Source organism: Palaemon carinicauda, chromosome 33, assembly GCF_036898095.1.
Source record: "Palaemon carinicauda isolate YSFRI2023 chromosome 33, ASM3689809v2, whole genome shotgun sequence".
NCBI classification, from domain to species: Eukaryota; Metazoa; Arthropoda; class Malacostraca; order Decapoda; family Palaemonidae; genus Palaemon; species Palaemon carinicauda.
In genome coordinates, this window is record NC_090757.1 from 4,564,149 (window position 1) to 4,579,148 (window position 15,000).

The 15,000-nt window shown below is 35.5% G+C and overlaps 1 protein-coding gene across 4 annotated transcripts in view; it reads left to right on the forward strand.

The window, feature by feature from the left end:
* The first annotated feature begins 2,982 nt into the window (after positions 1 to 2,982).
* Positions 2,983 to 15,000, forward strand: part of sd (TEA domain transcription factor 1 homolog scalloped) — a 157,595-nt gene continuing 145,577 nt past the window's right edge. For all 4 annotated transcript variants that reach the window (XM_068356703.1, XM_068356704.1, XM_068356705.1 and 1 more), the window contains exon 1: positions 2,983 to 3,043. In XM_068356703.1, coding sequence (XP_068212804.1) covers positions 3,013 to 3,043 — 31 coding nt within the window. In that variant the 5' untranslated portion in view covers positions 2,983 to 3,012. The remainder of the gene's footprint in view (positions 3,044 to 15,000) is intronic.

A 15,000-nucleotide genomic window follows, 5' to 3' on the forward strand; every position in this document is an offset into this window, starting at 1 on the left:
TATGTTTGTATGTATTATTAAAATGTGCTTGTCTGCTTTGCATTCCATATACGAAAAGACAAATAAATTTAAAAGAGCAATTGAAGTGAGATTGCAAAACGCAAGTCTCAAGACGTGACTTTGACCTCGGCGTTATATAAATGTCTTTTCTATAGAAGGCTAATGAATCGTTGAATAACTCCTTGGATGAATGAATGAATGAACGGCAAGGTGGATGAAGAAGGATGATGTTGACCCTTTGGAATTCCTGCGTGATTATAAGCCATTGCACGTGCTGGATGAAGACCATTTGGTACGCTGACAGAGGGCGGGGAATGAATGGTATATGAGTTTTTTTAGGTTTTGCATTGGCGTATATTTGCGTATTTTTCTATTTTATATATATATATATATATATATATGGGGAATTGTTTACGAGTTTTATGTATGTGAATTTTTGTATGTGTTTGAGATTTTGAGGTTTATTATTGGCGTATTTGTGTGTATTTTTCTATCATTTATATCTCTATAAGTATGGGAGATTAAATTTATGTATGCATATGAATATATGTCAATTTTTGTATAAATGATTTCTTAAGTTTAGTCGGTGTATGTTCAAGATTTTGACGTTTACTATGGTCGTGTCTTTGCGTATATTTTTTATTGTATATGTATGTGGGTGTCTATAGGCATGCGTTTATTTATGTATGTACAGTATATACATTATGTTAATTTTTGTATGCATGATTCCTTAACCTGTGTGTATGTTTGAGATTTACTGTGAGCATATATTTGCGTATGTTTCCATTTATATCTATATATGTATAGGGGTGTCCATATGCATGGGATTGTGTATGTATGTATATACATGTATGTCAATTTTTGTATATAGGTTTTCTTAAACTGTGTGTATATATGCAAGCATATCTGCTCTCATGTATGTACTGTTTTATATGTATTTGCGAGAATACAATTGTTGTTATTATTATTATTATTATTATTATTATTGTTATTATTATTATTACTTGCTAAGCTATAACGCTAATTGGGAAACCAAGATGTGATAATCTCGAGAGCTCCAGCAGGGCAAATAGCCCAATGAGGAAAGGAAATAAATGCACACGTTTGTATGAAGCTTGTGTGGGCGGGCTTGGACCGTGGGTGTGGGGGTGGGAAAAAGTCGTGATTCACCGTTCATGACTCAAACTACCCCACTCCACTCCCACCATTCTACTCCACCACCTCTTGTGTCGTGTTTTCTGCAATTGCTTCTCCCTTTTTTTTCTATCTCCTTGTGTTATCCTTTCTTCGTTCCAGCATCTGTCTATTATTGTCCTTCTTAATACTTTCTTGTTTTTTTTATTTATTTTATGTAGGATTCTATCACTTTCACCTCTATATTCCCTTTCTCTTACATATCTCTATGGCTTCGTTTCCATTTATAATTTTTATCTTCGTCATCATTTTATGATAGGTGCTTTTTGAATGTATATATATATATATATATATATATTTCCCTTGGTTCTCTGATCCCGAGACAACGAATTTGTTATTGATAGGTATTCATACTTTATATATATATATATATATATGTGTGTGTGTGTGTGTGTATGTATATATGTACACATATTTACATAAGCAATTTATGTACAGTATGTATGTATATACACACAAATATATAAATTGAAACTACAGTTAACATCAAATATCGGATTACCTTGAATTAGTAGCATTGCAGACAACGTCAGTATCTCTTCATTCTGTATTTGTCATCCCCTTACCGAGAAGCCACCAAGTTGAGATCAACGGAGGGTTGGGGGGTACGGGGGGGGCGGGTGAGTGCTCTCCTTGTTCTAGGTGGGTGGTGGTGTTGGAGGAGTAGGTCAGCTGGGGGAGGGGGGGGGGGTAATGTTGTTAGTGATTGAGGATCGGGGTTAGGGTTTGGATGTTCCCGAAGATGGTTTCTTGTGATAAAAGTATAATGGCTGTAGCTCTTCTCCTCAGTCACTACCCACACACTATAGCTACCTCTCTCTCTCTCTCTCTCTCTCTCTCTCTCTCTCTTCCCATATGACTTAAGTCGACTCGAGGATCTTGTTTTTCTCCCTGTCTTGTTTTTCTTTTACGGCTTCAGGTAGTTCCAGCCAGAGTAACTGTGTGCTGGCTGAGAGAGAGAGAGAGAGAGAGAGAGAGAGAGAGAAATGAACAAATTGAGAGATCTTGAGTTCATCCAATCAGTTAGGTGTGAGACAAAAGTAAAAATAATGATGGTGTTAGTGACCTTATATATACTGTATATATATATATATATATATATACTGTATATATATATGTATAGATATGAGAGAGAGAGAGAGAGAGAGAGAGAGAGAGAGAATTCCCAAGCGATCCCTAGCGAAATCTCATAATCTTATCTGTAAGATCTGAATAGAGTTCCCAGTTCGAAATAGAGAGGGAGCAAGGAAAGGTAAGGAAATTTATTTTTTTTGTCATTAAAGCAATTCTTATTAATTGTCTCCGTACGTGTTTTTGTCTTGACTTGTCTTAGCCTTGTCTTATTTCTCTCGTACATGTTTGTGGTTCCGTGTCTGCTTGCAAATACAGTTTGCGTTTGTTTATACCCCTGGCCAATCCCTTGCGTGTATTTTGTGTATTTGTTTGTATGTTTTTTTCTTGGCTAAATCCCAGCGTGTATTTCTATATATTTGTGTATTGTGGAGGGGTACATTGAATGTATGTATTTTTCATAAAATTTATTTTTCCCGTTCATAAATTAGTCAATGGTTATTGTAATGTTTATCCAATTTTCGCCAAGTTTTCTTATATATATACTTTTGTTAATTGTTTAACGTGTCTTAGCGTAGCCTTTTGTATGTTGACACATTCTATTTCTCTCATTCCCCAATTAGTTATTTTATGTTTTCTTCCCTCATTATAGGCTATTCAATGTCATGTGTGTCATGCCATACACGTTTCGACTAATCACCTTTTCGCTCTTCACAGGTACGTGGCCTAACTGCTTGTAAGCGTGACATGCCCAATTTGGCTCATTTTTTGGCGCAGAGTAAGTGATGCAATGTGTACTTTTATTTGAGTTACTGTCATTGTCTTCATTAGTATTCAATACATCATACTTTTTTTGAGTTACTCTCATTGTCTTCATTATTATTCATTGTCATAATTTTTTTTGTTACTTCAATTGTCTTCGTTATTATTCATTATATCATACTTTTTTGAGTTACTGTCATTGTCTTGATTATTATTTGATATATCATACTTTTTTGAGTTACTGTCACTGTCTTCATTATTATTCAATATATCATATTTTTTTGAGTTACTGTCATTGTCTTGATTATTATTTAATATATCATACTTTTTTGAGTTACTGTCATTGTCTTGATTATTATTTGACATATACTTTTTTGAGTTACTGTCATTGTCTTTATTATTATTCAATATATCATAATTTTTGAGTTACTGTCATTGTCTTCATTATTATTCAATACATCAGTTTTACATAGTGATGGACTGATTCATTTGGTTTTTATCATAATCATCATCATCAATATCATCACGTCATGGATTTTAACAACATTACATAGTTTAACGTCTTACGCGTGTTAGGTTGGATTGATCGACTGACAGTGAATGAGATTCATTATTACCTTCGCCAACGAAGTTGGAAGGAGGTTATATTTTCGTTCCTGTTTTTTTGTGTGTGTATGTGTTTGTTTGTGTTTGTGTGTGTGTATGTGTTTGTTTGTGAACAGCTTCCTGGCCACAATTTTAATCGTAGAGTAATGAAACGTGCAAGAATTAACTGTTATGTAAAAAGCTGGAAATGATTAAAAAATTTTAAGGTCAAGGTCATGGTCGAGCAAAATGTCCAATTCACGTAATCAGCCATAAGTTTGGACATCGTTGAGATTTCAAACTTGGTTCAAATTTGAGTGTATGAAAATCCACGCCCATTAATACAAGTTAAGGTTGAGAAATAAGCTGCCGTGGCGGAGGTCTACGCTGTTTTTTTTTAGAGTTCTAACCTACAGTGTTCTGGCGGAGCGGTATATTCTGATCACCACTACCTCGATGTTGTGAAGCTATTGAGAATTGTGATCATTTCCATGATTCCGAAATAATTTGCTAGAGGGTAGATTAATTGGCTGCTTTCAAATTGCAATGAAAGAAAGTTTATGTAAATTTCGTCAACTGTCTTGAAAAGGGTGCTATATCCAAAATAACCTAAAACTATGGCGAGATTATTAATTGTAAGGTGAGAGAGAGAGAGAGAGAGAGAGAGAGAGAGAGAGAGAGATTGTTAAATACGCCACGCGGGCTATACATTATAAATCTTAACAGTGATTAATTAAATTTTTCTGGGTTATTTTCCTGTTTGAAATATATTGTTTAAATTACGGAATGGATATAATATCTATTAATCAGGAAAGGTAAACTTTACATATTGGTTTAGAGTATTCTAGCGTTGTGGAACTGGATAGACGAATTAGTATTTGTATGGGTCAATGAGTGGGTTGATATGAAAATGATCTGCATTTTTTGTACTTTAATTATCTCTTTAGTTATCCCTATTATGATAGGGTTGTGGTAGCGTATTGGAAGCCTCCCTGCCTAGCGATCTACTTGACTGGGGTTCGAGACCCACTCGAGCTATGTAGTTTCTTGTAGTGTCTGCAGCCTCACCATCCTTTTGAGCAAATGATGGAGGGTTTTGCGGCTATTAGCAGAGTCATTAGTAGCCATTGCCTGGCCCTCCTTGGTTCTAACTTGGTTGGAGACGGGGCTTGGGCACTGATCATATGAATATATGGTCGGTTCTGCTAGAGCATTTTCACTGTCCCTTTCCTCTGCCATTCATGAGTGACCTTTAAATCTTTAAATACATTTGGGTAACATTTGTATATATTTGTATTGGACAGGACACGTTATTTCAAAATATATTTGTTCAGCCATGTTATAAAACCACAAAATATATTTCCTCACCCTTGTCATAAAACCACAAAATATATTCCTCAGCCTTGTCATAAAACCACAAAATATATTTCCTCACCCTTGTCATAAAACCACAAAATTTATTTCCTCACTCTTGTCATAAAACCACAAAATATATTTCCTCACCCTCGTCATAAAACCACAAAATATATTTCCTCACCCTTGTCATAAAACCACAAAATATATTTCCTCACCCTTGTCATAAAACCACAAAAATTTATTTCCTCACCCTTGCCATGAAGCCACAAAATTTATTTCCTCACCCTTGTCCTTAAACCACAAAATTTATTTCCTCACCCTTGTCATGAAACCACAAAATTTATTTCCTCACCCTTGTCATAAAACCACAAAATGTATATCCTCACCCTTGTCATAAAACCACAAAATATATTTCCTCACCCTTGTCATAAAACCACAAAAATTTATTTCCTCACCCTTGCCATGAAGCCACAAAATATATTTCCTCACCCTTGTCATAAAACCACAAAATATACTTCATTACCTTAATCATAAAAGTAGTCCTTTTTTTTTACAGAATGAATTTAAAATTCACGTCATTTGAACATAAGAATAATTGTTAAGGAAAATGGTGAAATTAGACCACAAGATAAACGCAAGATACTTTAGAGGAGTGATAAAACAAAATCAGGAAGAGACGACCATTGCATATTTCCGTAAAGTCAAGGCGGAAAGAGGCTGTCACACATTCAGAGTAAACCACAAGATAAACGCAAGACTTGCCCCTTAAATGAAGATATGTCAAAAAAAGGGGTCAGCAAACACAAAAGCAATTTTGTAATTCTCATACTCCGGAAGGGGTCGATAGAATAAAATTTGCCTTTGCAAAAAAAAAAAAAAAAAAAAAAAAAATGAAGAGACTACTATAGCCTGTCACAATTATGCAAAGCGGGAAGAGGCTGTCACACTTCTAAAAGTAAATCACTAGATAAACACAAGACTTGATCTTTGAATGAAGATACGTTAAAAAAGTATGGAAACACAAAAGCAGAAAAAGAATACCATTGCCTGTCACAAGCATGCAACGCGGGAAGAGTCTGTCACACATCCAAAATAAATCACAAGATAAACTCAATGAAGATACGTTATAAAAAGTCTGGAAACAAGCATGTATGCAACGCGGGAAGAGGCTGTCACACATCCAAAATAAATCACAAGATAAACTCAATGAAGATACGTTATAAAAAGTCTGGAAACAAGCATGTATGCAACGCGGGAAGAGGCTGTCACACATCCAAAATAAATCACAAGATAAACTCAATGAAGATACGTTATAAAAAGTCTGGAAACAAGCATGTATGCAACGCGGGAAGAGTCTGTCACACATCCAAAATAAATCACAAGATAAACTCAATGAAGATACGTTATAAAAAGTCTGGAAACAAGCATGTATGCAACGCGGGAAGAGTCTGTCACACATCCAAAATAAATCACAAGATAAACTCAATGAAGATACGTTATAAAAAGTCTGGAAACAAGCATGTATGCAACGCGGGAAGAGTCTGTCACACATCCAAAATAAATCACAAGATAAACTCAATGAAGATACGTTATAAAAAGTCTGGAAACAAGCATGTATGCAACGCGGGAAGAGGCTGTCACACATCCAAAATAAATCACAAGATAAACTCAATGAAGATACGTTATAAAAAGTCTGGAAACAAGCATGTATGCAACGCGGGAAGAGGCTGTCACACATCCAAAATAAATCACAAGATAAACTCAATGAAGATACGTTATAAAAAGTCTGGAAACAAGCATGTATGCAACGCGGGAAGAGTCTGTCACACATCCAAAATAAATCACAAGATAAACTCAATGAAGATACGTTATAAAAAGTCTGGAAACAAGCATGTATGCAACGCGGGAAGAGGCTGTCACACATCCAAAATAAATCACAAGATAAACTCAATGAAGATACGTTATAAAAAGTCTGGAAACAAGCATGTATGCAACGCGGGAAGAGGCTGTCACACATCCAAAATAAATCACAAGATAAACTCAATGAAGATACGTTATAAAAAGTCTGGAAACAAGCATGTATGCAACGCGGGAAGAGGCTGTCACACATCCAAAATAAATCACAAGATAAACTCAATGAAGATACGTTATAAAAAGTCTGGAAACAAGCATGTATGCAACGCGGGAAGAGTCTGTCACACATCCAAAATAAATCACAAGATAAACTCAATGAAGATACGTTATAAAAAGTCTGGAAACAAGCATGTATGCAACGCGGGAAGAGGCTGTCACACATCCAAAGTAAATCACTAGATAAACACAAGACTTGATCATTGAATGAAGATAGGTAAAAAAAAGTATGGCATCACAAATGCAGAAGGAGAATACCATTGCCTGTCACAAGCATGCAACGCTGGAAGAGTCTGTCACACACATCCAGAGTAAAAACTGCTTTATATTCGAAGCTGCTCCTCAGTGGGAATACAACACGCGGCATTTAGCCAAAGGTTACGGAGCTACAAGAACAGAATTTCCTCGTTAGTTAAACAAGAGGGAATCGGATCGGACGGCGTCCTTGTTGCCAACATTCGCTCAATTATAGTCTCTTGTTTTCTCCTGTAACAATACAGACATGCGTAGCTGTTTAGAATGACCGTGTACATTCCCCGCGGTTGGAAGGATCTTTACGTGGAATGGATTAATGGATTATGTTACGCTTGGCTATCTTATCCGAACATGACCTAAGGTTAGATCAATATGTAGGTTTATATTTGATATCTTAGCGTTTAATATCACTTAAAGTGAAGGTTTAGCATTTTTTAACTGGATATTTAAACAATATAGTCTTGAGAACGTGTATTTATTATTTACAGCTCAAAATAGAATTTTTATAATTTCATCATCATCATCTCCTACGCACATTGAAGCAAAGGGCCTCAGTTAGCTTTCGCCAGTCGTCTCTATCTTGAGCTTTTATTTCAATACTTCTCCATTCGACATCTACTTCACGTTTCATAGCCCTCAGCCATGTAGACCTGGGTTTTCCAGCTCTTCTACTGCCTTATGGTGCCTAGTTGAAAGTTTGGTGAACTTATGTCTCTTGGGGAGTGCGAAGAGAATGCCCAAACCTATAATTTATTAGTTTCTAATAATTTAATTAATTACTGTTAAGTTTTCATATGTATGGCTCACGTGTCTTATTCAACAACTCTCGTAGGGTAACCTAGCTCTTATTTGGAAAACGAGCGTGGACGTTACATCAATACGTAGGCTTTTATCTGAAATCTTAGCGTTGAATATCATTCAATTTGGAGGTTTTGAAGATTTCTTAACCCTCGATATATGCCTTTATAAGAGGATTCAGTGTTCGTACATAGTTCTGCCATCCTTGGTGCATGATTATTACGGAAGGGATTTTATGCAACTACCATTGATATTGTGCAGACACATTACGTAATCATCTATTTATAAACCTCGTTTAAATGATGTGTTTACTTATGAGAAGGAGACTTAATTTTCCAGTCACGTCTCGATCGTGCTCATGCCATTTCATGCTTATTTTTCCTTTCAGTTATGAGTAATCTTTGTACCTTTCGAAAATATGAGGATTTTTTTTTATAGATAAATTCCAGTGCTGTTGAAAAGAAGATCAGAACAATAGAAAATATCTTATAAAAATGACGTCACTGAGATAGCCATATTATTATTATTATTATTATTATTATTATTATTATTATTATAACAAGCTAAGCTATAAAAATATTTGGAAAAGCAATATGCTATAAGCCCAAAGGCTTCAACAGGGACGTTAATGACCTTAGATTTCAGGATGCCAGGAAACATCAAATCAACCCAACTGGGAAAATAGCACTGAGGAAATGAAACAAGGAAATGAATAAACTACATGAGAAATCTTCATTCAAACATACATAATATGTTCGTAATTAAGCTGACAGTTTTATTTAGTTGGAACTTTAATTTAATCTAATGAAAATATTTATGGAATGGAGTGTTTTAAGTAAGGGCAAAGAGGAAACCAAACAAAAGTAGATACTAGTTCTAGTTCTTAGGTAACGAATTCTTATTACAGCAAATTGCTTAATGTTGTACATGTAAATGGCGTAGGGACAAGTACGTGATGCTTTAATGCAAATCTCTTTCGAAGTAAGTTTGTTTATTTAAGAATTCATAAATAAATTCTATTTTAAAGCGATGCTGGCTTCTTTGTTGTCTGGTTTATATATATATATATATATATATATGTGTGTGTGTGTGTGTATATGTGTGTGACAGAGAGAGAGAGAGAGAGAGAGAGAGCTTTGATAAATTGCTAGAGTAGTCATTTTACTTTTAGTTCGACATCACGAGTAGTTTTTTCTACCTCGTGTGATAATTTTTATTGGTATTCAGTCTATGCGAGTAAAAGATTTCCTAGAAGATTTAAATGGGACATTTAATCTAAGAACGGAATAACAAACACTGTACTGATGGATGTAAGAAAATACAAGGTATATTGTACGTATGTCAATGTTTAAACTGCCATAGTGAAACGTAGACACATTTTGCATTTCTGTTGCATTATCTCATCTGACACTAAGGTCAAATATGTTTATTCTCTGTTATTGTCAATTCTATTGTTTTTCACTTTTTAGTTTTTTCTCTGCTACAATGTCATTATAGGTTTAAAGGCCTCTCATGAACGACAGAGGCAAGGGACAGTGATATTGCCCTAGCTAGCCGGACAATGCCCTAAATACTGATACCATACATAAATATGATCAACGCCCAAGCCTCCTCTCCACCCAAGCTAGGACCACGGAGGGCCAGGCAATGGCTGCTGATAACTCAGCCGGTAGACATATAGGCTCCCCCAAACCTTCCATCCTTAGCTCACAAGGCTGGTGAGACTGCAGCGACCAAAAAGAAACTAACGAGTTTGAGCGGGGCATTACCACATCGGGTACCACAACCCTATTATTGATAGATTAAAGACGATTTTCGATAGATTTATACCGCTGCGTTGGATAATAGTCTCGTGTTGAGTTATCTTAGATGACATTTATAAATGCTGGTCACGTGATGGATGATGCTTGGTATAGAGGACATTGACTTTGGATGAGAGATTAAGCTGTCATCGGAATCTTCATATTTAATATTCAATGGATTAACTAAGCTTCAATAATTTTTTTTTCCAAAAGGTGTTTTTGGGATTATTATTATTCATGACTACATATTAATTTTTTTATGTTAATGATTTTTTTATGGCAACAGCCATACAGTATATAATGACAGGTCATGGTTTTAGAATTTAATTATTAATTTTCTAATTCTAATACTCTCGGCACACTGTTCTAATTTCTCTTCATCTTTTTTTTTTAAGTTTTTATAATTTATGTATAAAGGATTTATTTTAATGTCACTATTCTTAAAATATTTTATTCTATCATAACTTCTCTTGTAATTTACTTATTTCCTTGCCTCACTGGGCTATTTTCCCTGTTGGAGCCCTTGGGCTTTTAACATCCTGCTTTTCCAACTAGGGTTGTAGCTTATCAAATAATAATAATAATAATAATCATGATAATAATAATAACAATAATTCATTTATTTATATATCTACACGGTCGGTTAGATTTGTTTATGCCCCTATACTGATTCGTTTAGGCCCAAATATTTTGTAACACTTTTACGATTTATTTGTTCTTGTTCTCACATTTTTGTTCATATTATTTGTTTGTCAGTGCATTTATTTTAATACCCAGATATTAATTTGTTTATGGCCCTGAATGCTAACTTTTTTCCGATTTTGATCGATGACAGAAATCAGGGAGAGAGATTCCCTGCACTGGCCCTGTTATCTATTTTTTTTATCTCATCAACAATTCACTATATTCCAATCAAATGCACTGTGTGGTTTCAGCTGGCAGCGATAAACAATTTATTACATGCTCACAATTAAATGTATCAGATTATATTCCAATGTATGTGAATTTAGCCCTGGTGTATGTCATTCACGGCGGCTATACAATTCCCCTTTTACTCGCCGGCCTAATATGACCTAACGCCCATCGCCAGTCAGGCTTTGTTCTCTCTCTCTCTCTCTCTCTCTCTCTCTCTCTCTCTCAGCTAATTCTAAGGTGTCTTGGAAGTAAATATTTTACGATTTTGTTCGAAAGACTAGACACTTAATATGAATCTCTCTCTCTCTCTCTCTCTCTCTCTCTCTCTCTCTCTCGATGCCATCGTTTATAATTTGTGAGGAATTGAATATTTCACGATTTTGTTCGAAATCTAGACAAACTAAATACGAATCTCTCTCTCTCTCTCTCTCTCTCTCTCTCTCTCTCTCAGCTAATTCTAAGGTGTCTTGGAAGTAAATATTTTAGGATTTTGTTCGAAAGACTAGACACACTTTAGTATGAATCTCTCTCTCTCTCTCTCTCTCTCTCTCTCTCTCTCTCGATGCCATCGTTTATAATTTGTGAGGAATTGAATATTTTACGATTTTGTTCGAAATCTAGACAAAGTAAATATGAATCTCTCTCTCTCTCTCTCTCTCTCTCTCTCTCTCTCTCTTTCTCTCTCTCTCTCTCTCTCTCTCTCTCTCTCTCTCTCTCTCTGTGAATATTTTATGTTGCCTCTTAACACGGATTAGACAATGTATATTTTATAGAAAATCATGAAATCGTTTGGGCAAATATTCCTCCCTGCACAAGTTCTAACTTTCATTTGACGTCATTGACTTCTCTCTCTCTCTCTCTCTCTCTCTCTCTCTCTCTCTCTCTCTCAACTTGAAGTTCTATAGATAAAGCGTTCGATTTCTGAGCCAGACAGTATTGATTTCTTGACCCAATCATTATTGTTATTATTCTTATTTGGAGAGAGAGAGAGAGAGGAGAGAGAGGAGAGAGAGAGAGAGAGAGAGAGATTATTACCTGAAGTGTATTGCATCATATGATAAAAAACGGGAAACTCTTGATTAGGCGATGTTTACCATTGCGATATAAATTTGCCAAAAAAATAAATAAATAGAATACATAGAAATTCCATTTCGAAGAACGTCTCTCTCTCTCTCTCTCTCTCTCTCTCTCTCTCTCTTAGAAGATTATGCAATCATCGTTATCTTATCTATTGTTTTGGGTACCCGGCAGATAACGCTCGCTCTTGGCATTTCCACATAACTGAGGAGTTGTCCATATCGATTTCCCCCCAAAAAACGAGGGAGGTGTCAACGTCTATAGATAGATACACTCTCTCTCTCTCTCTCTCTCTCTCTCTCTCTCTCTCTCTCAAAGGTTATGCTGATATTTTTGTTCCGTGTCCAGGAATGTTTTCAGTTCCTTGTGATTTATTTAGATTCCTGAAAGTAAAGAATTCCAATCGTAGTCTCCCAGCGACAGTTGTGTGGACAAAGGGAAAATGAGAGATGTGTTGGAATGTAGACTGTAATTAAATATTTATATTTTGATGCATTTTACTTTTTTATATGGCTCTCTCTCTCTCTCTCTCTCTCTCTCCTCTCTCTCTCTCTCTCTCTGATTAAGTTTTAAGCTAGCTGCAATATATTGTATTTTGTAATCTTGGTTATTTTTATTCCTTTTCTATACACTATGACTTAGAGCCATACACCTTATGTTGTGCGGTATCTTCAACATTGATGCTACTTTAGTGCATATGTATATGTACAAACAATTGCAAAAAAAAAAAAAAAAAAAAAAAAAACAGCAATACGTAATTTACAATAAATGCTCTCTGTGTATATGTACAAACAATTGCAAAAAACAGTAATACGTAATTTACAATAAATGCTCTCTCTCAACTTAAAACAATACGAATGAAAATACTGCACATGAAAGGCGATACTATTTTTCAATATATCTTTCAAAGAGATAAATACCAAATCTATACCTGGGCGAATCACTCGCAGGAATATCTTATGCAACACCACAACAATGGCTCTTGGAGGAAGACGCGTTCGGTGTAAAGAATTCTCTGAAATATAGATTTGTGTTGCCTTTCTGGTCGAGTGACGAACGTGGTTTTGTCTGCATAGTGCAAGACGACACGAGCATGAGTTTTGACCTTTGGATGGAATGTGGACAATTTTTTTTTTCCTTTTCCTCTTTCATTCTGTTGTCTTTTGTTCATGCCTGATGGCAGCTGTATTCCTTTTGGAGAAGTTTTACGATAACTCGAAGCGGTATCTTGAGGTATCTTGTTGAAGTAGGGATTGTAGCCTCTCACATTGTGAAATATTATTTACTTGTGTGCGTATGAAGATTGTATTTCAGTAATCCAAAAAGGGTTTTGTAAATCTTAAGAATCCATGAAAACAAAATAGAATATAGTTTATTTCCTTCCCTCACTGGGCTATTTTTGCCTGCCGGAGGCCTTGGGCTTATAGCACCGTTTTTCCAACTTGGGTTGTAGCTCAGCTTGTAATAATGACAATAATAATACTCATATACAGAGGTCTTAAACTGTGATTACTCTGAAGGGGGTTTAAATGTGTTTCATGTTAATTTCTAACCTAAAATTAACAAATCGTCTGTTATTATTATTATTATTATTATTATGATTATTATTATTATTATTATTTGCCATGCCACAACCCTAGTTAAAAGCAGGATGCTATAAGCCTGAGGGGCCCTAACAGGGAAAATAGCCCAGTGAGGAAGGTAAACAAGGAAAAATAAAATCTTTTAAGAACAGTAACAACATTGAAATAGATTTTTCCTTTATAAACTATAAAAACTTAAGACAAGAGGGAGAGAAATTAGATAGAAAAAGTGTGCCCGAGTGTACCCTCAAGAGAACTCTAACCCAAGACAGCGGAAAACCATGGTACAGAGGTTACGACACTACCCAAGACTAGAGAACAATGGTTTGATTTTGGAGTGCTCACCAAAGCTAGTCTCTCTTCTACCCTTACCAAGAGGAAAGTAGCCACTGCGCAAATACGGTGCACTAGTCAACCACGTGAGCGAAGAAGAATTATTGTACATAATATAAACATTTATTTTTGTCTTGCGAGTACACGGAAATTTTTTCGATTGAGAGTTCATTTCGTTGTTCCATAGCCTCTGTACCATAGTCTTCCACTGCCTTGAATTATAGTTTACTTACTTGAGGGTACACACAGTCACACTATTCTAGCTGTTAACTATTTTTCCCTGTTGGAGCCCTTGGGCTTATAGCATCGTGCTTTTCCAACTAGGGTTATAGCTTAGAAGGTAATAATGATAATGATGATAATAGTATACAATAGAAGCACATTTTTAAAAATTTCCACAGACAAATTACGTAAAGATAAAAAAAAAGATCTGTATTAATTAGACGAATTTTGCAATAATATCATGTCAGGGAAAGAACAAAAACACATCCTTATAAATTGATCTTATAGAAATAAGGGGAAAATTTACTTTAGTTTATACATCCTTTCTGTACAGTACTTTTATAATATTTGACGCAAATCCATACCAAGCTAAATTCTAGTCCGTTTGATATTATTTATACCAGGTATCATAAGGTGACTCATTAGTCTGGTTAAAAGATTGAGTTTAAGATTATTTTGAGGTGTTGTTGCCTGATGGTAGCGTGTGGTGATTGCCAGAACGGGGTTCGAGTTCCTCTCAAACTCGTTTGTTCCTTTGGTCGTTGCAACCTCACCATCCTTGTGAACTAAGGATTGGTGGTTTGAGGGAGCCTATAGGTCTATCTGCTGAGTCATCAGAAGCCATTGCCTGGCCCTCCTTGGTTCTAGCTTGGGTGGAGAGGGGGCTTGGGCGCTGATCCTGTGTATATATGATCAGTCTCTAGGGCATTGACCTGCTTGATAGGGCAATGTCAATGTCCTTTGCCTCTGCCATTCATGAGTAGTCTTTAAAACTTTAAAGCTAAAATGGTGGCAAAAGATGATTTTGCTTGGAACCAATATTACGAGAATACATCATAAAACAAGAAATTTGTGGTTTACTGCATAAGGAAATGAAATATGACATGTTTTTTTTTTATGGTCATAATCTTTTACTG